Source organism: Aulostomus chinensis, chromosome 3 (assembly GCF_037954235.1).
Source record: "Aulostomus chinensis isolate RoL2024-O1b breed Wild chromosome 3, RoL_Achi_v1.0, whole genome shotgun sequence".
Taxonomy (NCBI): Eukaryota; Metazoa; Chordata; class Actinopteri; order Syngnathiformes; family Aulostomidae; genus Aulostomus; species Aulostomus chinensis.
In genome coordinates, this window is record NC_141322.1 from 15,055,485 (window position 1) to 15,079,604 (window position 24,120).

The 24,120-nt window shown below is 41.3% G+C and overlaps 1 protein-coding gene across 2 annotated transcripts; it reads left to right on the plus strand.

The window, feature by feature from the left end:
* The first annotated feature begins 428 nt into the window (after window positions 1-428).
* mapk14b (mitogen-activated protein kinase 14b) lies at window positions 429-23,024 on the plus strand. 2 transcript variants are annotated; one of them, XM_086198893.1, is made up of 12 exons: window positions 429-911; window positions 7,888-8,017; window positions 12,700-12,758; window positions 13,555-13,666; window positions 14,514-14,543; window positions 14,790-14,837; window positions 14,963-15,077; window positions 16,326-16,397; window positions 18,506-18,585; window positions 19,417-19,495; window positions 20,814-20,987; window positions 21,060-23,024. In XM_086198893.1, exons 1-12 carry the CDS (start codon window positions 793-795, stop codon window positions 21,125-21,127), a joined length of 1,086 nt encoding a protein of 361 aa, XP_086055019.1. In that variant the 5' UTR covers window positions 429-792; the 3' UTR covers window positions 21,128-23,024. The 2 variants fall into 2 exon arrangements, with proteins under 2 accessions (XP_086055019.1, XP_086055018.1); XM_086198892.1 differs by lacking the exon at window positions 18,506-18,585 and adding an exon at window positions 18,899-18,978.
* Window positions 23,025-24,120: the final 1,096 nt, after the last annotated feature.

The window sequence follows — 24,120 nt, forward strand, 5'->3', positions numbered from 1 at the left end:
TGCATATCATTTGTCCCCTACATTTTGTTACTTTATATTATATTTGTCAAATTATTTCTTGTTGCCATGGCTTGATTGAATAGAAAGAACAGGTTTTATTAATGGATTCAGAATAACTCAAGTTTGGGAACAGGAAGTTATCTTGTGGCCTCAAAATAAGTATGAGTAAACAAGTTATATGCCATGGCCTCAAAAGGTATATTTATCCTCTCCAAACCAACACATATTTTTTACTCTCTCTGTAGCCACTCTGGGGCTCCGCAGACTTACTGAATCTCCAGCCGGTAGGTATTCGGTTATTGCCACAGGGGGATCCCCACTCATGACCAAAATCAGGACGGGGTATTCCCTGGTTTCCCAATAGGGACTGAATTATCGCGAGACTTTTGTTTTTGCCGGGAACGAGCGTTGATGTACAGATATACGCGTTCATGTTGCCTCGCGCCCAACCGAGCTCGGGGGGTGGGGGGGCGAAAAATCCAGCGACAGCTAGTCCAACCTGACCCGAGCGGAGCGCTGTTCGCTAGAGGAAGTTGCCTCCAATCTCCCTGCCGTGCACGAAAAGGTGTCGCGGGTTTTTGTTGCTGTTTTTTATTTTTGCACAACTGCACCAACAGTGGCCAGCTGGGCGGCTGAAGAAGTGTTCGCTTCACGGTCGAGCGAGGGTTGAGTTTCACCGAAGAGCAGCCCCGCGACACAACGTGCCACACGGGGAGGAGAGCAGAGGAGACGGGGCAGAAGTTTCCGCTGGCTGGCGGTGTCACTACCCTGGGGTTACTTCAATCCGCAGGAATGTCGCAAAAGAAGAGACCCACTTTTTATCGACAGGAACTCAATAAAACCGTGTGGGAGGTCCCGGAGCGGTACCTGAATCTATCCCCCGTTGGCTCTGGCGCTTACGGATCCGTATGGTAAGCAGTTGTTGCAGAGCACGGAGCTTTAGCACAACGGCTCCTCCAGGCCCGTTTCAGCTACCCCTTCACGGGCTGCTTATCAGCCTGCAGGGGTACCACAGGAAGAGGGGGGCAAACACCGCCAATAACCCTGCTTCATAACATTTTACCACTTCGGCTTGTATGAACTGCTCGTGCACGCTTCGTATGTTCTCGGCGGGCGGCGATTATTTTTGTTTACATTTTTCACTTTGCCGTCCAACTCGTCCAGTAAACACCTGTTTGTACCACTAACCTACACACTGCATACCTTAATCTCAACAATCAAGTTAATCTCGTTTGCTGACGTCTTAAGTGTGCGGGCATGCTGCTTTGACTCGTTTATCACAAGGCTCCTCGAGGGCTAAGCAGTACTCGGCTACAACAATCGTGCTATGTGTAGCCCCGCATGCACAACCGGGCTTAACGCATCCGCACACCGCTTGCATTATGCATTTTCCAGTTGGGTGCAGCTTGCAGAGTACCAGAAGGTCACGTGGTTTTCAGAAAGTAGGCCCCTCGTTCATAGTGAGAGCTCTGAATAGGAGCCCCACGGACGGCGGTGATGACTCTAGAATGATGTCACCCTCCACCCTTTCACTGGTTGTGGTGCACCCATGACTCACAGTCTCGAGCCGTGGTAGTGGTCTCATCGGTGACGCCTCTTAGTCATCGGTAAAGTGGCATCACACCTCAATATAACTTAACCGTTAACGGTACACTCAGATGTGTGTGTCTGTGGCAGTTAGGGCCGGTGATCAATGGGTAAATAATGACCTCATTAGGAGGCTGATTGGGCAGGAACACACGCGAACATGTTCTCATGTGATGTCATAGCAAGCGTGCGCGATCAGTCAAAATACGACTTAAAGTTGCAATATTCAGTTCACAGGAGCTGCGTTTTTTGATGGAGCTATTCTGTATAACAAGAATAATATCGATAATAGCACATCTGCAGGCTACAATAGGTTTTATATTAGCAGGTAAATCCATCGACTACAACAGATAATATGAAAAGTCACACCTACCATGCAACTCCAAAGGATGCATCAGTGTTCTACAGGAATGCATGGATCTACAAAGCTTTATTATTTTGTACTGAGCCAAGCAAAAATATATATATTGTATAAGGTCAAATGCAAAAAGAAACAACTAAAATTGCAATATATTTTTTTTTAGCCAACAATTCAGTGTGACAGTCAGGAAGCAAAGATTAATGACTATTTGTAACTGCTGACACCTGTTCTGCACCTTTAGTAACATTTATGTCTTTTCAAATTGGGTGATTGAAGTTACAAGAGGCACACAATAGATGTCAGGAGCAAGGAGTTATAAATATTCTTTAGCCCTTGCTGTGTGCCTGTAAGAATAAATTGAGGGTTGAAGAAATGTGCCTGAAGTGTGAAAGAACAAATTGGTATTAAAGAACATCTCATGAATGACATCGGATGTAATTTTTGTCGTTTTCGTGTATCAGATGACTGTAAGATGTTTCTCAACTGAATTGGTTTTACTTTCTTTATGATCTGGAGCCGAACGGAACCATAACACTGCCACTTCCTGGTTGGGTGAGTTTGTAAAGGAAGGGGGTGCACTGGATTATTTACACAAGACTAAAACATGACTGGCAACTTGTGCAACTGCTACATAATACATGTTGTTTTGGGGGATTTGGCCTCAACTCACTGACCTATGAACTGCTATGATACCATTTAACCTCGTCACGATTTGATATGATGGAATATGATCCCATAATCATTGATACCCCTCACCTTAATGATAAGCACTTATCTTTCCCAACAAAAGCATCCAAAGCTGAGAAAGCAGATTTATCATCCTTGAATCAATTTTCTGTGATCAATATCGTCATGTCTGCTGTACGTCACGCACATAAAAGACAGGCTGCATCCTTTTGTCTCCCTCTGTCTCTGTCTGTCTGTCTGTCTGTCGCTCTCTCTCTGTCGCTCTCTCGTAACTGCAGCTGAGAAGATTCTTTGTTTCCTCACACTACAGCGAGGACATGCCCTGTGTCAGCTCATGACTTGGAGATATAATATAGCTCACTTTAAACTCTGCATGCAAACAGCAGGCCCTCATTAAACCCCCTTCAGTATGTATCTGATGAGTATAAATAACCTCATGACACCTACTCCAGCATGTCACAGCTGGCTGGACACTGCACAGTCACCGGGAAAAAAAAGCCTCTTACTTTCAGCTTGAGTCCCTCTTAATTTCTGAATGTAGAAGGAATGTAATACTGGAAGTTTGTCATAATTTTTTTTGTCTCAACTGATTACTCAGCTACAGACCCACCACTCTGTCCTTATTTCTCTCCCTTGTTCTCTTGACTGAATGTCTCACTTGGAGGTGGTCCAGGGTCACTGTGGGGAATTGGATCGGACCTTACGGTGAATGGTGAAGCTGACTGGGATTACGGGCTGAGTGCTGCAAGTTTTTCTCTGTATCCCAGTGGAACTCAATTCCCATACAGACGTATGAGATGAATTTCAGCTCAGTGTAGTGTTTCTGAGGAATGAGTGAGTGCACCATCTGTATTTATAAATGTTCTACAAAATGATCTGTATCCATACATGGAATCAAGCGGGTCTTGTACCAGAAATTTGTGCGATTATTCAAAACATGCTTCCACTTTTATTATATCTAAGAAACTTTACACAGAAGCCTCATTCGATTTTTTTTTTACAGAGTGAATTTTGATGGATGGCTCAATGTCTGATTCAATGAAGTCACCATAGTTTGAAGACACCATCTATAACTCTAGATGCCCTGCTGGCGATAAAAATCTGATAGCAAGTTGCGGTTAACTTTCAACATGAGAGAAGTGACTCTAAACACAGGCTGAAGTTTAAAAGCAGCAATTTGACATCAGCTGTAGATGTCAGGTACACGATTGAATGTAAAACCGTTCATTTCAACGTGTCAGTTGTTGGTCAGCTTTTGGTCTGGAAACATTTTGGCCTGCTTACATCATGGCTGACTAGAAACCTAAGAAGAGACCACTTTTACACAGTTGCTGCAGCCCAGGGGTTTAGCATGATTGTTCTTGTGACGAGGGGTATTCAGTGGAATTTTATTGCGGAATCCCAGCAAATTAATGCAATCTGTGAACTGCGTATGTGCACAGATTTTCTCTCCTCTTTAGATGATCTCCTCAAAATTTCATTAAACTGTACTTTTTATTGGCATTTATATTTCCAGGCTGTGAAATGTTTTTTTTTTTTTTGAAGCATGATTGTTTTTCCTGAATCAAACATGTTGATAGAGTATTTCAGAGTGAAAAGACAGTTGTGGAGCTGAATAGATTTACGTGGTAAAACTTTTATTAAAGTTGAAGAAAAAAATGTAAGCGTTCACAGCCAAAATAGTCCGATTCAAAAGGTTTACATTAAAGAGTCCCAGAATTGGACAAAAAGCCCAAATTCTAATAACCCAAATCATGACACATGTACATTTGATCACTTGTCTGTGTTATTAAATCTCTCTGTTGCATTTGAAGTGGTAGCAGTTAAAGAGTATTACGAATGTTTATGGGAGTATAAATATTTGAACCCTTCTCAAAATCACTGTAAAGTGTTTGGCTAAAATGGTTGTTAACGGTTAATGATTCAAAGCTACAAGGAAGCTACAGATGATGATGATGATGATGATGAGAAAGGAAAGTGCAGCTGAACACTGGACATTGTTTTAACTGTGTTTGTCCTCTTCTGCTTCTTGCCGCTTCAGTATGAAATGTTCCTCCTGACTCTGGTACACCAGTGTCTGTCAGTTCCTGTCATAAACGTGTGAGAATACTGGCAGGCTATTAGCCCATATAGCTGCTCATGTTCTTTCCATGATGATTGCAAGTTAAGATGGACAGATAAGATTTGTTTGGCTTTGCAATTTTATATCACGTTGGCTCCAAAACAAGTATTACACCGATTGTGCAACCAGTATTTATTGCAGTAATGTATGGGGTTAGTAAGTTGCGTAAGGTTACTTACTCCAGTCCTGTTAAAATCGTATGGATGATGTTTGTGTGATCAGTTAAATGCTTGGAACACATAGTTTAACTACAGTGTTGTACCCCAAAGTTACGTTTTGATTATTGGATAAAGAGGACAGAGGTTTGCATTTTATTTTGAATTTGGCGTCATAGATGAAATATAAAGTGTATTGTGATAAATGAAATTTACACGCTCATTTCTTGAGGTAGACGTTGTGATTGTCAGCATTACGGCTGTAGTTAATGGTTATTTTATCCATTCATAAATTAATTAAGGCTGCAGTTTCACAGAGTTCAAGGTGACATGTCCAGTAAGCATCTTTTGACTGCCCGACAGTCTAAAACCCAAAGATTTTCTGTTCTCGGCGACAGAAGAAGCAGAAAATTTTTGTATTTAAGAGAGTGGAATCATCAAATGTTTGACATTTTTGCTTGAGGACAAATGAAATGATTGATCAGTTATCAAAATAATCAATGATTCATTTTCTTTCAACCACTCGTAAAGGGTTAGTTGTCTCAGTGCTGGTTGGTACTCATGTCAGACTGATTGAGAACCTCTGCTGTAGTTCAGATGTACATCATGGCTGTGATGACTCAGTTATAATTCTCTGTCCCTCAAGGAAGGAACATTTTGACCACTTTATCTTTTGTCGCATGTCTGCTTTCCTTTTTGCTTACATTGAATGAAGCTAATTTGACCAGCTAACCAAAGGAGGGACGGTGTTCTGCGGCCTTCTCAGTGTGTTTTACAACAGAAAGGTTTTTCATATAGTCAGCGTGTTGGTAAACATACGCCTGACAGTCTCCGTTTCTCCCGTGGTGCCTCATAACACCGTTTCTTTTACAGCCCCCATTTTTTATGACCGTTAGGTTATTGCACTTCCATTTATAACAGACTAATTGGATACTGTACGCTTAGACGTGCCTTGTTTGCCCTGCAGATTAACAGCAGTTATAAAGATGGTGCACATGTAGCTTAGTATAGTTTGCTGAGAATGTGTTTTTCCCGAGCAAGTGATATACACAAAAGTTGTTGTGCAAGTCTGGAACACATAAAACATTAGGCGTGTGGAATTGCCTCTTACTTACTGGAGAAAACAACCTGCTTATCTTATTGTGGGTATTGTTGCACTCAGGAACAGAGAGAGTTTTCAGGGCTTTAGGTGCATTACCTTAAATCCGAGGCATGTTGAACCACCAGTCATATGAGGATTAAAGATTGCGTTCACATCTCTGAGAAGTCTCTCATGTCCTCCATGAACAGTTGGTGTTGACACGGCCTTGAACTGAACTCCTAAATTCTAAGTTAACACCGCAGCTTCTGAGCAGCTCTCTAGTACAGGTAGTCTTGCTCCCGCGGCTGAATTAATGTCTTGAATAGCCCTTCTGTAGTCAGTAGTCTAGCTTGCAGGAGCAGAAAGGAGAAAAATACTGTCTTAACAAAACTGAGCTGTGATTGTTTTTGAGCTGATTTTACAATGATGCACCTTCTGTGACTGCCCTGGAAGGAATGCGGTTTAATGTAAGTGGGTTGTATTCCCTTAGCAGCACAGGAAATGCAGTTGTGTCACACTTGTTGGGGAGTCAAGACTCATCTGCTTCACCTTCTCACACTAATGTGTGTGTTTGATTAGTTCATCTAGGATTTAATCGGCAAGCAGCAGGAGACTGGTTGCTCCCTGTCTGCAGAAGAAAATGTAGATTTTATACACAACTCTTCAGCAATAGAGCAAATGTGTTACCTTCCTTTTGTTTTTTGACACATCTTTTTTCTGAAAGAGGAATGATGTCAAAATCACACCGGGCAGCTTCATTAGAAGCAGGGACAATATTCCTTTTTTTATCTGCATGAATTACCAGATTTTTGACCAATCAAAGCTTGAGTATTCAAAAATCAGCCTTGATATGTTTCTGTTGTTCTTGCTTGCTTGCTTTTGTGTTGATGCATCTGCTGCACAGAAACCAACGTACAACAATACACTCTCAAATGGAGTCATAATGAACCATGAATGGCCAGTTTCTCGTGGTTTTGGAAATCATTTGTCAGCCTGGGTTTGGTTACAGTGCCATGAAGAGGATTGCTTAACTCCGGCTCAACTCTCTTTTGTTTTGAATGCAAATGTTCTGAATCTAACATGTTAAAAAAAATCTGCTCATTTGTTTCAGCGTAAATGATTCACAGTTCTGCCGCTGCTCCATCTGGCAGCAGGTTGTTTTGTTCCCCGTGCAGCTCCAGGCTGCAGAGTATCAAAGTGAACACAGCTCAGCGCTATTATTCACTTATTAGTTTTGTTTACTGGTCTGCCTACACAGTCTGCTTTAATGGGCCTTTTTCAGTTAAAGACGTACTGCGCAGAGAAAACTCTTCTTTTTAGCTGCAAACTAAATGATGAGACGATGCTGGGATGAAACATATTGGTGCTGCCGGTGTTAATATTGAAATCTCCAGATAACTCAAAGCAGCATCTGTTTTTTCTGTTGTGACTTTTATCAATGAAAGAATATTAATGCCTTCCAATTTGCCCTGCAGTGAGCAGCCTTTCTAATCAGATGTATTGTCACTTCCTAAGCTTCGACACTCAGCATACATGGTAGCCAAATACCATTATCCACAGATCAGCGGGCAAATCGCATCTATAAGTAGACAAAAAGACCAATTTAAGATCTTAGGATAAAAAGAAGAGTATAAGGTGGTGCCAAAGCAGACAAAGCCTTGAAGTGATTTAAAACATATCAAAACTGTAATATGGTGACATCTTTTGGAACCAGTGAAGAGTCAAGTATGCTGGGAGTTGTAATAGTCAAGAGTTGATGAAATAGTCATTTGCAGAGAGTTCTGGGCTCAGACATGTGGGTAAAAACTCTTTTATGCTTTGGTGTGATAATACATCATATTTGCTTGTATTGCAATTAACATTCCCCTTTCCAAACCCTCTGTGTGTCTTTCAGTTCAGCCTTCGATGATGACACCAGCCTGAAGGTTGCAGTGAAGAAGCTGTCCAGACCCTTCCAATCTGTCATTCATGCAAAGAGAACATACAGAGAGCTGCGGCTGCTCAAACACATGAAGCACGAGAATGTAAGTCACCTGCTGCAGCTGATTGACTGACTTCCCTGACCCCTGACCCCCAGCCTCAAGTCTCCAGCTACAGTCATTCTCCTTTATCCATGCTGATCTCCTCCCCTGGAGCAGGTTCACTGAGGTTTCTGGCCCTCTGCAGAATGATGAATATTCTTTGTGTTCACCTTTAATCTTTCAGACATGATCAGATCTGACTACACCTCAAGAACATCTCTCAGTTTATTCAGAGATTAACAATTTTTCTGTCAGGCGTCAACTTTTTTAAAGCTCTTAACACTGGACACACGTGCACACACAAATTTGTATTATTTACATATTCAACATGTTTGGGAGGGATTTCTAAGAACAGCTCGCATAATTTGTGCACATGGGGTTCTTGAAGTACTCACATGATGCAGAAGCCTCGTAGACTTGTAGCAGCTGATGACTTGTGGAGCTCATTGATTAGATCTGCCTTCAGGAATGTTGCTGTGTGACAGCCAGCGCAAACCAGAAACTGAATTTGTTGAAAGTGTTATAAAAGTCCCTCAAGAGTATCCAAATTTTCACTTAAAAGTCCAACTTGGAGTTGTTTGGGGGGTGGGGGTTGTCCATTTTCATTCAAACCTTTTCTCTTTTTATATTTAAAAACATACAGAAAAAATGTACGTGCATGAATCATTAGAGAGATTTTATGTGTAAACAGCAGCGCAAAAATGACTGTGCAAGTTTTACTTCTGTATTGAATCGATGTTGGTACTCATAGCTGTATACCCAACGCTGCAGCCCACACCAGCATAGGAACATCTCCTCCTCTGCTCTCAGCTCCTTTTTAAAATGCAGTTAATTCGGTAAATGCAACTTTCATAAGCTCCAACTTTTTTTGCTCTGTTTTATCTGTAGATGTACACAAAGAAAGTCACCATGGTAGCACAGAAGCGCCTCATGCACACTGGTGTTGTTTGCTGTTATAATCACTCACAAAGGCGTGGGGCGTATGCAGAGGCTGGGATGTATTACTCTGAGTAGACCCGGCACACAAGTTTTAATCAGCCTTCACAGTTTGCTGCACGAATAAACCTCAAGCATGCTCCCCCCTGTGCTCCAAGAACAGCCGGTTATATCCCCCTGTTATGGCGTGAGACTGTTGCTCTTCACTATCTGTATAAAAGGACCGGGGGAACAAATCGTTCCACCTCTGATCCCTCAGAGCAGTTGGCATCTGTGTTAAAGGAAAAGAGCTCGATCTGAACGCTGATTGAGTTAAATACGCCAAATCACTAATTCAGAATGCTTGAATCACTGAATCCACAAACTGGGGCGGCAGTATGCTGCCGTTGTAAACAAGACAAGTGTCATAACTGCCAGTTCATTTTTATGGTAATGTTGTCAGGTCTCACAATCCGTGTGTCTGGATATGTATATGAGTAATGAATTTAGTGATTGAAAAAGATATGACATCACATCCTGCTGAATCTCTGTTAAAGTGCAGATGATGATAGTTGATAATGAACAAGAGCTCAACTCACCAGGCTTTTTTTTTTTTATAACACAACTAAATTCAACAGTGTTTTCCAAATTCTTATCAAAAAATAGGTAATTTAAATGCATCAGTAACCATTGATACCATCTGAAATGGATTATATCATTTATTAACTTCCTCATTTTAGTTGAGGGACCACACATTTCCACAGATGTTATTAACCTCTAGTAGGGGAGACTGCGCTGTAATATTCTGCTATTAGAGGTTTTTCCCCCGTGTGATCAAAGCTGGCTGAACTTGATGAGCAGCAGTGAGTCACCGGGCTTCATAACTGCATAACCATCATCACCCTCTGCAGCATAGTTTCTTCCTTTCGTCTTGTCGTGTTGTTGCATTCATCCCATATCTTGACTTGTGCGTTTTTAGTTTCCCTCCAGCTGTAGTCACAGCTTTGTTTCTCTCTTCCTCTCTCTGTGTGGGCAAGTGTCTGCATGTACTGCACCTCCAATACCGCACAAACGCAGTTCCTAGTTACTGCTTGAGAAAGAGTGTGTAATACTGGGTCCAGCTTTGATAGCGTGGATGTTAGTGTTGTTATGTAAAGGCAGTGATTTTTCCCGCTCAAGTGCAGGTGATGAGTATCTGTGTGCTGCTGTGTGGGAGCAAGTCACTTGATGAATGGTGGATGCGAGTAAGGTTAGAGGTTTAATCAGTGTCGTTTTTTTTTTCTAGATAGAAATAACTCGTTATTACCGCTCAATGGTGCACAAGCTGGCTATCATCAACTTGCAGCAGTTGTCAAATGAAACTAGTGTACACACTCAGAGAGGTGGAAAAAAGACTTTGCAGCCTGGAAAGTCTCGAAGGGGAAAACCCACCAGAACAGTGAAATGAAAGCCCACCCTGAGCAGTTCTGAATATTATTTTACATCCTTTAATTGCCTGGCTGAGTCCTTCTCACACTCTGGAATTCATGCATCAGCTCTTCAGGCTTTGCAGTGGCAGCATATATTAGTTTCTCATTAGCTTAATAAATGACTCAAGAGGAAGCTGTTAACAAAATGTCAGGTTTGGTAGATAATGAGAGTAGGCAGAAGTGGAATGACAAACAGCCTGCACCAGAAAACAGCCAGGACTAAATGCTGTATTGATGGTTGCCTGCATTGATGAAAGGTTACTGTTAGCCAAACCACTTTTGAAACAATCCAAGGCTCTTTATGTTGTGAAAAATGTTCCACACGAGACATCGCATTTCAGGCCATAGCATAAATTGAAGAAGCTAGGATACAGACTCAGCTGAACACCCACACAAGCTACTGTAACTTCTCCTGAATGCTTGGTCTCTACACAAGCTTGTGTCCCCTCTGCCTCCTGTTCCCTCCAGGAGCAGCTTGGACATTCCCATGCACTTGCTGTAGACATAGTACTGCTTGTTACTTATGATAAAATGATACAAAGGAAAAAAAGATGAGCCAGAATTAGTGTTTTTCATGATGCTAACATTGCTCTTTGCCAAATTATTCTCAGGAAATAATTAGCAAATAAAAGAGTGGAAAAAACAGTGTCTGATGTCATTTCATCACTAACAAACATGTTTTTGTCAGATTGTTTCATGTTAACTGGAAGAATTGCTTGAGCTGTGTTTTTTACTCCAGAATCATCAGTGTTCTAATACCTAGCGGTGCTCCAAACAGAGAAAGGATGCTGTGTTTTGCTCCTGCTGTTGCCAGGAGACTCCCCGGGTTTTCATTTTGGAAAGCCTGAGTGAACCAATCAGCTGTTTGTTGTGGCTCTGGTGCACCAATCAGCAGCATGTGTGCCCTGTGTGGGCCAGCACACACCCACAGCTATGGCGCTACTGTGTTTTTAACCATACCTTGCCACCTCAGTCTCCCTCCAGGCGACGGGGGAAGGGCTGGCACGCCTGCTCCCCCTCTGCAAGCATACACATAAGAGTATCACCATTCAAAATGTTTAAATATCTCTGCTCACCCCCCCCCCCCCCTCACAGTTTGTCTCATGCAGTCACACACTCAATTGTCATTTCTGGCTCTTGAAAAAAAGAATAAAAAAAAAAGTAAATGAAAACAAGTAAAGCCTGTCAACAATTTGAATTAATTACTTTTTTCACACCAGTCCGGTTTAGTTTTAGTCCAGTTAAATTGAGCTCTGGTGCACGTTCTCCTGAATCAGTTGTTCAGTTCATTCAGTTGAGTGTTTCCACCTCAGTTGAAGGATTCGGTTTGCTTTTACATCCATGTGAGCCAAAATGCTAAACTACATAAGATGTCAGAAATGCACCTATAAGCTGGTTTGCAAATCCCCAGTCCTGACCAAGGTCAGGTCATGCTTTCATCACAAACGGGATGTACTGGGACCAGATTCTCTCTCCAATTTTAGTTTCACATGATTGCTAATTTCCCACCTGCTCAAGTCTTACACAGAGAAATGGGAAATGGCCTTGGCGCAAATAACCAAAGCAAGTCAGAAAGCACCCTGAGACCAACTCCCCCACAAGGTCGCTGCTCAGTTATAAACTCTGGGATGGTTCCTGTAACAGGATGTGATTAGCATTTGTAGATGTGGCAGAGAAGGAAAACTATAGCCGTTTGTATATTAGAATCTAGAGGAGGCTGTGGTAGAAACATGCACGAGTCCAGAACACAGGACAGTCCTCCTGACTTGTTCCTGCCCCAGACACACTTGTTCAATAAACAGAGGGAACGTTCTCATGTGGTTTATAGTGACAAATGTTCATTCACTTGGAATACAGAACATTGAGTTGTGAAAACAGTCTTAATCTGACGTGACGCAGTACCTCTCTGGTGTTTCACACAATTGCTGCCTGTCCTTACAGTTTGATGCACAAACCTAACCAGTAATGTCCATCGAAATCTTATCTATTGTGGCTATCAGCAAAAATTATGTGTTTAAACCAGATAGTAACCGATCTTCAGCGCTGGGATAATCTAGTCTAGGTTAGTAATTCCAAGAGTGAGTCCTTGAAACTGGGGAAAAGTGTAACATTCATGCTTGACTGAATCAGATTAAATTAAATTAAAAGGTATTTCATTTACCGCTGGGTTTTTAATATAAATAACTAAAAGAACTCCTCTGGTGACAGATACATTTTGTTAGAAGAAAATATGTGTGACATGAGGACATATTACTGATGTTTTCTGAACATTTCCCCCTTTCTCTTCTCGCTCATCTCCAGGTGATCGGACTCTTAAATGTTTTCACACCAGCGACCAGCTTAAAGGAGTTCAATGATGTGTAAGTCACACTTACTCTATTTTCTTCTTTTTGTTTTTGTAGTAGCAGTTTCTCTCTCTCTCTCTCTCTCTCTCTCTCTCTCTCTCTCTCTCTCTCTCTCTCTCTCTCTCTCTCTCTCTCTCTCTCTCTCTCTCTCTTCTGTCTTCCAGCCACTTAGAACGACACATATATGCATGAATAACCGAGGTGAACATGAGGTGAGTATGGTTAGTCTAAATGGTTACAGCCATCTTCCAGTCTGTGTGTGCGAGCATGTGTTTGTGTGTGAATCAACCTCTCAATCAGTGTCCTTGCAGTCTTTGTGTGTTGACATCATAAAAATGTGGCGCATCTGACATGGACCCCCACACACATGCACACCAATGCTGGCTAAAATGTAACACTTTATTGTGACTTGTAAGATGGTGAAATCTACCAGTGACGCGGATGTGCAGGCCTCAATCTCTTGTTGTAGAAGGAGGTTAGACAGAGCAGATACACACTGCCCAGACTGATCATACACACGTCTGCAGCAATCAGCCTGCAGCTGATCTTTTGGCTGAATGCCTTTTTCAGCTTAGTCCTTTTTCTCTCTTTCTTGAATCTGAAGGCTTTTCTTTCTATATAGATGTATAACAGATGTATAAAATCTATTGTAAGTAAATTAAATCCTTTTTACATGTAGTTTATTTAAGATGTTTATACCAATGTAGTACAGCATTAATGAGCAGCTGGATAAGTGGTTAAAGTAAACCTCCAACCTGTCGAAATACACTGAAGAAGATGACGACCTCATCTGATTGGTTCTACCTTGTAGGTACTTGGTGACCCATCTGATGGGGGCCGACCTCAACAACATCGTCAAGTGTCAGAAGCTGACGGACGACCACGTCCAGTTCCTCATCTACCAGATCCTCCGAGGCCTGAAGGTCAGTCTCACCTTCTCTGTCCGCATCGTACTGAGCGTGGTTTACCTGTAGAATGTAGTGGGTTGAAGCATGTCACTCTTCAGCCCTTCTGTTTCCCTGCTCCCTCTCACTATGTGAACCAACAACATGCTCTGAGCTTGCTAGACACTCAGAACCAGCACGCTAAAAGTGGCAAGATTTTGATCATAAAGATACAGATTGGATTGTATGAACAAATTTCCTGAACTGAACCTGTTTACCACTAAAGGACTTTGTCGCTGCATTCGGGGTTTAGCCGAGCTCTCTTATTGAATATGATCGGCTGACAAAAATGCGAAGTGTGTTTTTTTTGTTTGGTTGTTTTTTTTTTTTAGATTATAGCAGAATGATAGCCAGATGTCTAGATGGATGGATGTTCTGTTTAGAGCGACAAACAGCCAAATAAGTCTGATATAATGCTGATGTCATATTTACATCCAGTGCTGTCTGGATGTCAATATAACATTTGACCCCAGAGAGACATCAAAATGCATTAAAACTTCGCATTGCATGTGGCACAAAGGTTGCATGCTGTAAGCCATATAACCTACCATAAGACAAAAAAATCCCAATAAATTTCATGTACAGCTAGCTTAGCTGTACCTCAGAAAAATGTCCACATCCCTCCATTCTTGGTTTTCCACCTGTTCAAACATTCTACAGAGGAAGTGAGTCGCAGGAAAACAGTTGGTGGAAACCGCAGTCATTCTCTGACATGTTTGAACACACAAACGCAGGGATCTATCTCCATTTTAGAAGGAAACTTACTTAAAGTGAGGTGTTGTATAAGTATGAAAAGTTTAATCCCCATCTTCTTATCTTCCTGCAGTATATTCACTCTGCTGACATCATCCATAGGGTAAGTTTATGTGTGTGCTCTTGTTGTGTAAGAGCTCTAAAGCCTCAAGCCTGAAGGATCAGATTTCTCGTGTGTCTCATACTGGTTACAAGGCCCCATTGATTGTGTCATCACTGTTAAAAGGCAACAACAATAAATACTGTATCGTCTGTCCTATATTGATGTTTGTGTTTTTGACGCCACATTATTCCTTCTCCTTCCTGTCTTTATGTTTCTTTCTTGCCTCCCCTTTTTTTTCCTCCTCAGGATTTGAAGCCAAGTAATCTTGCTGTAAATGAAGACTGTGAGCTCAAGGTGTGTGTCTGCTCTCAACACTGTTAAGAAAATAACTACTGCTTGATTGATTGAGCTGATCACGGAATGCAGGATGTTCATGTAAATACACTCATACGTTCCATATTAACCTTTGAATCTCTCAGATCCTCGACTTTGGTTTGGCGCGGCACACAGATGATGAAATGACGGGCTACGTAGCTACGCGGTGGTACCGAGCCCCCGAGATCATGTTGAACTGGATGCACTACAACATGACAGGTACACACACAAATAACATGTTTAAGACAGACACTAGACTGTAACAATAAATACAACATACACAATTTCACCAATGTCTGGCGGACATCTGCGCGTTTAGGGTCGTAGTTGTCACAAACATTCAAGATCTGACAGAAAATTGGAAAATGAAATCTCGTTGTATTATTTTGTTGTTGACAATAAAAATAACTGATTAGAGAAAACACACTATCAGCAAGTATGCCACCTTTTCCTCTTTTGAATTGAAGCACTTGTTTGAAAAAAATGATTGAGAGGTGAGTTTAACAAAGCTGGGACAACGCTCAGTCTTCTAGTCCATTTTATGTGTGGATTTTTCATCCGAACGGACGTTTTCCTCAATTGTGTTCCAGTCTATTTCACATTGATACATACATGTTGTTTTGCTATAAATAGCGTTCTCTCTTGTTGTGACAGGAGAGTACCTGATCTGCCTCACAACATTTAAAAAGAAAACAGAAAACGTCCAAATTGCAGAATTTATTTCATCAACAATTATGAAAAGCCTCTTATTCTTCTTAGGTTTCAATGTAGATTAGCACAAAATCATGTATTCTTTCATATGACAAAATTGTGCTATATAAGGCCTTCAAATAAAATCCGTTTCAATATTCTGTATTTACAAAATTATAGCTAACTGACTCGAAACCTGAAAATCTTAATTTGTAGTTGTATTATAGGTTGACAATGCAGTGGACGCCATTTTTTTCTCATTGATGTTCACTGGGCTGCAGGATAAGACTTGTCAGAGATGGTGAGAGTAGCTGCTAGCTTATGCAGCTATGATCACCTCACTAGCTGCGCTTTTCATATCGGAGGAGCAGAATTTTAATGAGACACGGCAAAATTGATGTTATGAAGTGATGATGTGGCAACAGTAGTTGCACCTCTGTCTCAGCTCAAGCTCCGCAGCAGACTGAAGCCTTTAGTTTGCCGACTGGTCAACTGCTTTGTGTTTAATGAAAAATATTCCAAGTAATTCACAGTTGAATGTGACATAATTTATTATGAAGCCTGCAGGTTCTAGACTGTTGCCCCCTCTTTTTGGATTGCTTTTGCACAATTTTGAATAAAATACTTGGTTATTAGGGCCTGAGCATGAAGGTACTTCAGGTGAAGACCCTATTAGGTTTGCTTGTTTTGTCTGTAGTTTAAGTAACTGTGTTTAATTAGTCTGTTCCTCAAGTTCCATCGTCTTCACTCTGCTGCTGGATTCTCTCCTCATTATAGTGGATATCTGGTCAGTGGGCTGCATCATGGCTGAACTACTTACCGGACGGACACTCTTCCCTGGTACAGATCGTATCCTTCCACTGCTGTCAATCACTCGTACCCAAAGATCTAGCACACGGATGCCGACTGTTGTGTAATGTTGTGTATGAGCTGTGCTCATGATGACACATTCGTCACATGAGATTTATTCCAGGCATCCCAAGCTCTGACACAATCTGATAATTCAAGCACACTCACTGACATTATTGCTGACTATTGACTTTTGGAATAGTCAAGGAAGGAAGGTGTGTGTGTGTGTGTGTGTGTGTGTGTGTGTGTGTTTGTGTTTTCTTGTACTTGCTACATGTTTAGGACTAGAATACGTATTTAACCAACAGAATGAGGACGTTTTTGGAAAGTGAGGACATTTTAGCCGGTCCTCACCTCTTCAAAGGGCCGTTTGAAGGTAAAGATTTGGTTTTAGGGTCTAGGGAATGTATTACGTCAGTGAAAGTCCTCACAAAGATATAAGTAAAAGGGTGTGTGTGTGTGTGCGTGCGTGTGTGTGTGTGTGTGTGTGAGAGAGAGAAAGACAGGGCTTCAAGTCCCAGGAGGTCTATGACTCAGTGCTGCCTACTCCTGTACTCCTGTCTCCGCTGCCTCACCAGAATACACCTTCCTGTTTCCCTCCTACAGAACCAATCACACACAGCAGCAGCAGAGTGGAATGTTTTAATTATAATTAGGATTTAGTTAGAAGGATTAGATGAGCACTGTTGCTGAGGTTCTGAACCTGAAAAAGATCAAGCTGTCACTTGCATAATGTTTGTGCTTGAAAAGATCAGAGCTTCCTCTGTTTCATTGCAGCAGGCAGCACGCGTGTGTGTATGTGTGTGATCTAAATCGGCTACTTTTGTTTTTTCAATGAGGATCTTTGTTTTTAGGATTTCTAAGAAAAAATGTGCACGTTATAACTGAAAGGTCTCTTTGCGGAAACCTTTTTTCTGTTTCATTTATGGTGCAAGATTTGGGAGCAGTTAATCTTTTTAAGCCTATCGAATGTAAACACAATTGACAAAAAACTGCAATTTCAAACATCAGTGGAGCCTATCCCAGCAGCTTTCATGCGAGATTCACCCTGGACAGGTCACCGGGCCATCACAGGACCAACACATAGAGACAGACAACCATTCACACTCACAGTCACACCTACAGTCAATTTAGAGTATCAATCAGCCTCGTCCTCTCTTGATGTCTTTGGACTGTGGGAGGAAGCTGGAGTACCAGAGAGAACCCACGCAGGAACAGGGAGAACATGGAGACTCCACACAGAAAGATCCCGTGCCCGAGCCGGGACTTGAGCCCCGAACCTTCTTGCACCTCCGTGCCACCCTAAGATAGTATCATTAGTCTTTTTGCTCAGTTATCAACAAAAAGTGTTCACAAATTAGTGTTGGTTTTGAATTGTGTATTTCTCAATTTGTACATAATTTAAACTAGTAGGAAAAGCAAAAATACAAAACAAACTTCTGTGCAATACTGTTCAAACAATGATATATTCGTAAGTCAAATAAAACAACAATAAGAAAAAAAGTGTCTTACAAAATGAAGCCATTCTTGCCCAAAAAAAAATGTTTAGTTCAAAATAAAAGGTTGTGTTTTTTAAATGATCCGCCCAATTATAAATTGGAAAAAGTAACATTTTCATTTATCTACAAAACTTCAAGGAAAGCCATTGAATCAAATATTCGCATCATTTGTTTGATCATCGTGAACAACAGATATTGGATATTGAAGAGGCCAGTACAGATATCAGCCATCAGACCGATACTGGTGTGTTTTTAAAGTGGTTGATGTCCGCGGACGTCCTCTGGTCATGCGTCTCATAGGTTTCACAGCCTGACACAGTGAGTTGATGGATTATGCAACACTAGTTTACACTCCTGGAATGTTTGTTTTTTTCCTCACAGAGTGCCGCATTCTTTTTTTTTTTTTGGTTTTGGTTTTCCCCCTTTTTTTTCCCCTAATTATTTTTGATTGAATGAGCGATTTCCCAGACACACCCATGCACGCGCACGCACACACACACACACACACACACACACACACACACACACACACGTCACTCCTCACTCCTCTTCTCACCCAACGAGCACCTCCTCCATCCCTCCAGTTTTCCTTCATGTCAGTGTTGATAGACATTGCTCAGTTGAAGCTTATAATGATGCTGGTGGGAGTCCCAGGGCCCGAGCTGGTGATGAAAATCTCCTCGGAGTCAGTGAGTGTTCAGTGTTCTGTTGCGCTGCTCCTCCTCGTGTCTGCGTGGCCTCTTTGTTGCACTGCCGGGACTCTGCTGGTTTCCTTTAACCTACCTGGTCAGCTTTCTTTACACTTCACCAGCAGGCTGTGACTCTCGCCTCTCCTTAGCATCACTGTTGCGTTCGCTGCAGCGTTGGGTCACAGTGTCCCTAAATCTCTGTAGTTGCTTGTCAAGTTACCTCACCCTGTGTTGCCTCCCAATCTCTTTCATACACAAACTCCACTACCCCCCCCCTCCAAGTTATGATGCCCCTTGACTCAGAAAACTTTAGACATAAACCAGCTGCAGCAGATAATGCGCCTGACGGGGACGCCCCCAGCCTCCCTCATAAGCAGGATGCCCAGCCATGAGGTGAGGCCCCAAGCCCTCTACCATCCATCCTATACTCGCATTTACACCCACCACAGACACTTACAGTTAGAGATGATGTATTGTTTGAAACAATTTCCTACCGTTTCCTTGTGCATTGTCTACATATCAGCCTGTGCTCTCACTCATCTTGCTCCCTGTTTCCTCTCTGACTCACCATGCTGCTCTGTCACAGCGAGGCTTCCTGGAAAGCTTTGCCAGTGTATTCTGATCATCTGTCTCAGATGTAGGGCTTGTTGTTTTACATGTGAGCTTTCAGTTTGGGTGTTAATTAAAATAGCAGTGCTTCAAGCATGCTTTGATGGAAGGGAGCACACTTAGATGTTATTGCAGCAACAGATTTAGCCAATCATAGCACCTCATGTCAGATTTTTTTATTCCCAGCCATAAGCATTACATTGTTCTGTGTCTTCTCCACAGGCTAGAAACTACATACACTCACTTCCCCAAATGCCCAAGAGGAACTTTGCTGATGTGTTTATTGGTGCCAACCCTCTTGGTGAGTTCTCCTCCCAGCCGCTCCACTCATGGCTCACAGAGGCCCTCTAGTGGTATCATGAAGCTCTTCATTATGTAGTGACTGTCATTCTCAGTTACTCGTCATATTTGTCTACTTTAAATGATTCATAATGAGAAATATTGAGCCAAGCTGTGCAATAACAAAGTTTGAGTCTGAGGTTTTCTACCAGGATGTCACAGTGCTATAAATGTAGAAGCATTTCTTTGACTTAAAAGAACTGTGACAGTGAACTGAAAATATATTTTTTTTAAAAACCCAAAAGCCTTGGGTCAATGGTGCTGCGTGTTGTAATTTTCTATTCCCTGTTGTCTTTCTCCCTGTCCTGGTACCATACCCCCACTTCCTCTTAAGGGCCAACCACAGCTGCAAATTAATGGTTTCAAATTGTTCTAACTCAAGTGGAGTCCACATCACAACTTCATCCATCTCAGTTGGAATGAATTTTAAAACCATAAGTCTGAAGTGGTGATCGCTCTCGGTGTTGTGTATTACTGCAGTTCCTCCACCTTTACACACGTTAATCATCTGTGTGGCAAGAACAGAAAGCGCAGCTTACTCTACCCCTCCTTCTGTATGATTGCTCAGCTGAACCTAGTGGCATTCCTGATGAGTCTTAATGAGAGAGTTCCCCCGAAAAGGATAATTCAGTCATTATGTACTCACCTGCATGCCAAGGAGTATCAGGTGAATACACTTTTGGAATTTCACAGGAATTGAGTGTTGCCGTTATCTCCTAAACAATTGAAGTGAACGATGACCAACGTTTAAATGCAAAAAAACCCCTAATAAAACCATGAAATTCCTCCATGCTGCTGCATCTGCAATAATCCAAGTGTACTGGGGCATCGCATACTAAGTTGTTTTAGAAAAATCACTGCGGAGTTAATTTGGTCTGTACTTTTATTTCTGCATTTTTACCCTACAGCTTGTCAGAGAACTAAAAGTATTGTGTCAAACTGTGTATCAAATAATTGTTCATTAATTGCAGTCGAGATAAAAACAAATTGAAATAATCATGATCTGAAGTCAGATCACTGAGCTGTACTTCTCAGTTTGCCATATTTTATTTGTTTCCCTGGTTCATTTATTTGTTACTCCCCTCATCCCCTGGGACGTAACCATCAGAAAAGACAGACTGAACAAGTCCAAAAGTACCTTCATCCCGGAATCAGTCCTCAGCCCCCTGAGTTCAGGCAGTTTCTTTAGATGCAGTGTTCCACCAACCACAGTTTAACTCAGTTAAACTCACTCATGAACCTTCTGTTTGCCTTTGTCCCTCCTGTTTGCTGTGTTCTAGCGGTGGACCTGCTGGAGAAAATGCTGGTGCTGGACACCGACAAGCGGATCACGGCATCGGAGGCTCTGGCTCACCCTTACTTCGCTCAGTATCACGATCCAGATGACGAGCCAGAAGCAGAGCCCTACGACCAGAGCTTTGAAAGCCGGGAGCTGGAGATTGAAGAGTGGAAGAGTAAGTTGTCGATGACTGTCAAATGTTTTTAAAAACAACCAGTCAGTAAGGCTTTGTTCTCCTATCCTGCAGGGTTGACATACGAGGAGGTCATCAGCTTTGTGCCGCCGGTGGTCAGCGAAGACGAGATGCAAACTTGAGGAGGACAAGGAAATTCTTCCTCCGTCTATTGTTTTCCACCAAGGAACACTCAGACTTTCTGTGTCATGTGACTGGCCACCACTCTCCTCAACCACACACACACACACACACACACACACACACACACACACACACACACACACACACACACAGTCAAGTGCCTGCCATCATTCATGTTGGGGAGGAATTTCATTGATAGAACTCAATATCCTTTGCGTCCTGTCTCTCACTTTGCTGTTTTTTTTCTCTTGCGGCCAAACGTGCCGACCCATTTATATTTTTGATGAGTTTTTTATGTTCCTATTCGACTTCTCTGATTCAGAAAACAAATCTGGTCAGCATCTGACAACAAATTGGAGAAAAAGAACTGCTGACATGTATTTAACAAAAAGAAGTAGCATAGAATATCTTTCTTACTCAAAGTCAAACTTGTTCTTTCAATCATTAAATTGTAAATAGGACATGAAATCAGTATTTGTACAAAAGTACTTCAGTCAGAGCAGTTATCATAGTGTTGCTGAGATGCTAACCCAGTTCACAGTATGACTTTTATTACCAGAGTTTAGTCAGAAATATAAAGAGATGTAATTTAATACAAGTATGTATGGCACAGATAATGTAACTCATCCACCTCTCGATGGCTGAATTCAGCGCACACTTTCAACAGTTTGAGATGTATTGTACGTGTCCACGAGCTCATTCCGCCTCCATAGTCTTTCTAGCTTCCACTCCTTCTGTATCAAATCCTCTTATTTATGCACTTCAGTTCTTTTATTCCCAGTGTTTTCAGGATACCATCACCCCTCCTCACACAAACCTGCAGGACCATGTAGGCATGAGAAAGCCACATTTATTTGGCTTTTAAGATGTAATGTTTCCCGTCGTCAGCTGACAACGTGCTTCAATGCATTTAAAAAAAAAAAAAAACGTAAAAAAATCTTCAATGTTCACTGAATATTTCGGGGGGGGGCAGTCTGCCCTGTATTTATGATCTTTTTGTCATGTTGTTTGTATATCGATATAAAGGAGAATATTATTTGTAAGAATTTTAAGGTTCTTTTTATTATTTATGGAGAGCTTACTTTATCAGAAATCAAATGTATCGTCAAATACTCTCATCAGCCGGTTACGTTACGGTGACTGCAGCTACGGCTTGTATCAGCCAACAATCTGATTATGGACTGTTGAGTTTGTCTATAAAGCAGCCACACACTTGTTTTGTTTCACTTTTAGGTTCAGCAGTCTATTTATCTGTTCTCAGGAGGCACAACCCATCAGAGGTTTTCCCTTTTTGAAATGAACATCAAGAATAATCAAAGTAAAATGTGTACTCGCCACCACTAAAATGACCATTTTAGAAGTGAAATCATGCTTCTGTGCTCCATACAAGCTCAACCGACCGTCTCTCTGGCTAACGTCAATCATACCAGTATCTTCAGAGGTTCAACTGCTTGATCTCATGTAGTGCTTTTTCTAATGTGTTATTTTATTATTTGTGTGTTAAATCAAGATTTGAAATTCTGTGATTTTTGTAATTTTATTTTATTACTTTTTTGAGTAATGCTAGAATCATAATTGTCATTTATTTGAATAATTTAGTCGGGCACACGTTTATGGGGAAGTGTATATACTCACTGGATGCTGAAGCTGCATTTTTTTTGTGTGTGTGTGTTTGTGTCATTTTAAGACGGCTGCATTGATTTGATCTTGTTCATATCCATGTGTCATCATTGAATTTGGCTACTGGGTATGCTTTCTTTGCCTGAGATTTGTTTTATCTTTTTACAATGTTCTTTACCACGTGTACCAAGGCAGCAGACCACGCCGCCTGTAAATTCCACCGTTAGTAAATAAAGGCTACTATTTTTCAGACCTGTAACGTTGTCTCTCGTCATCTATGTCCCACACGTGGAGGAGCCAGGAGGTGAGAGCAGAGGTTCAGTAGATGTGCTGGTCTTCCCTCTGATTCACAGATTTCTGACTTTTATTAGTTTAGATTGTGTGTGCATTGCATGTGTGTGCATGCTCGCATCCTCAAAGTGAACATGAACCAGTTTTATTGTTGACAGGCAGAAGTCTGTTGCATGTTTTCTGAGCCAGGAAAGACATGAATTGTAAAAAATGCGTAAGAAATTAACATTGTCATTGTATGCCCTCAGAATGAATGATAGACTAATTTTTTAATTGTCTATCAAGCCAAAAACAGAACACAGCACTAGGCATTCACTTTTTTTTTTCGTATCATCTAAATTTTAAAACATTTGATTACCTCTCAGAAACAAGGAGATGCATCTATCTGGTGAAGAGATGCTAGTGCACCAAAACAGTAGATTTCTGTTTCTTTTATAACTGTTTTTTTTTTTTTAAATACCTGTCGACATTTAGTGGAAATATTTTGTATTGAAAATAAGTGCACAGCGACAGGACAGATAGGAATAATAAGAATGTCTGATGTCATTTAATATAGGCCCAATTTCTTCCACAACAAACAAATATTTATTCATGAGAGTAATAATAGTTTTGACTTATAACTTTTATTTTTATTTTGTGAAATAAGACAGTCCCATGGAGATGTATCTCTTCTGCCAGAAGTTGGCAGTATAAAAGATACTACTCGTATGTAAGAAGGACATACATACAAAATGTTAAAGAACAGACAATTAAATGTTTTAAGACATTTACTGCAGAAGATGGAAGTTGTTCAAAGAAATGATTCTATTTGAAAGCAGGTCTCAACTTGTTAAGAGAGGACAAAAGGTTAAAATAATGCAAGTCAATCCTTTTCATTTCGATTGTCCTGCATGAGAAAATGCCTACTTATACTGTTATACATGTAAGACCTTTGGCACCCATGGGGATATGGTTTTGCCAAAATGGTATTTTTACCATTACTTTTATCTACCAGTATCTCAGTAATAGAAACACGTAGTGTCATCCGGGAAAATGCCTTTAGTAGTAATAACACAAGGATCGTGGTACAGTTTTTTCAAAG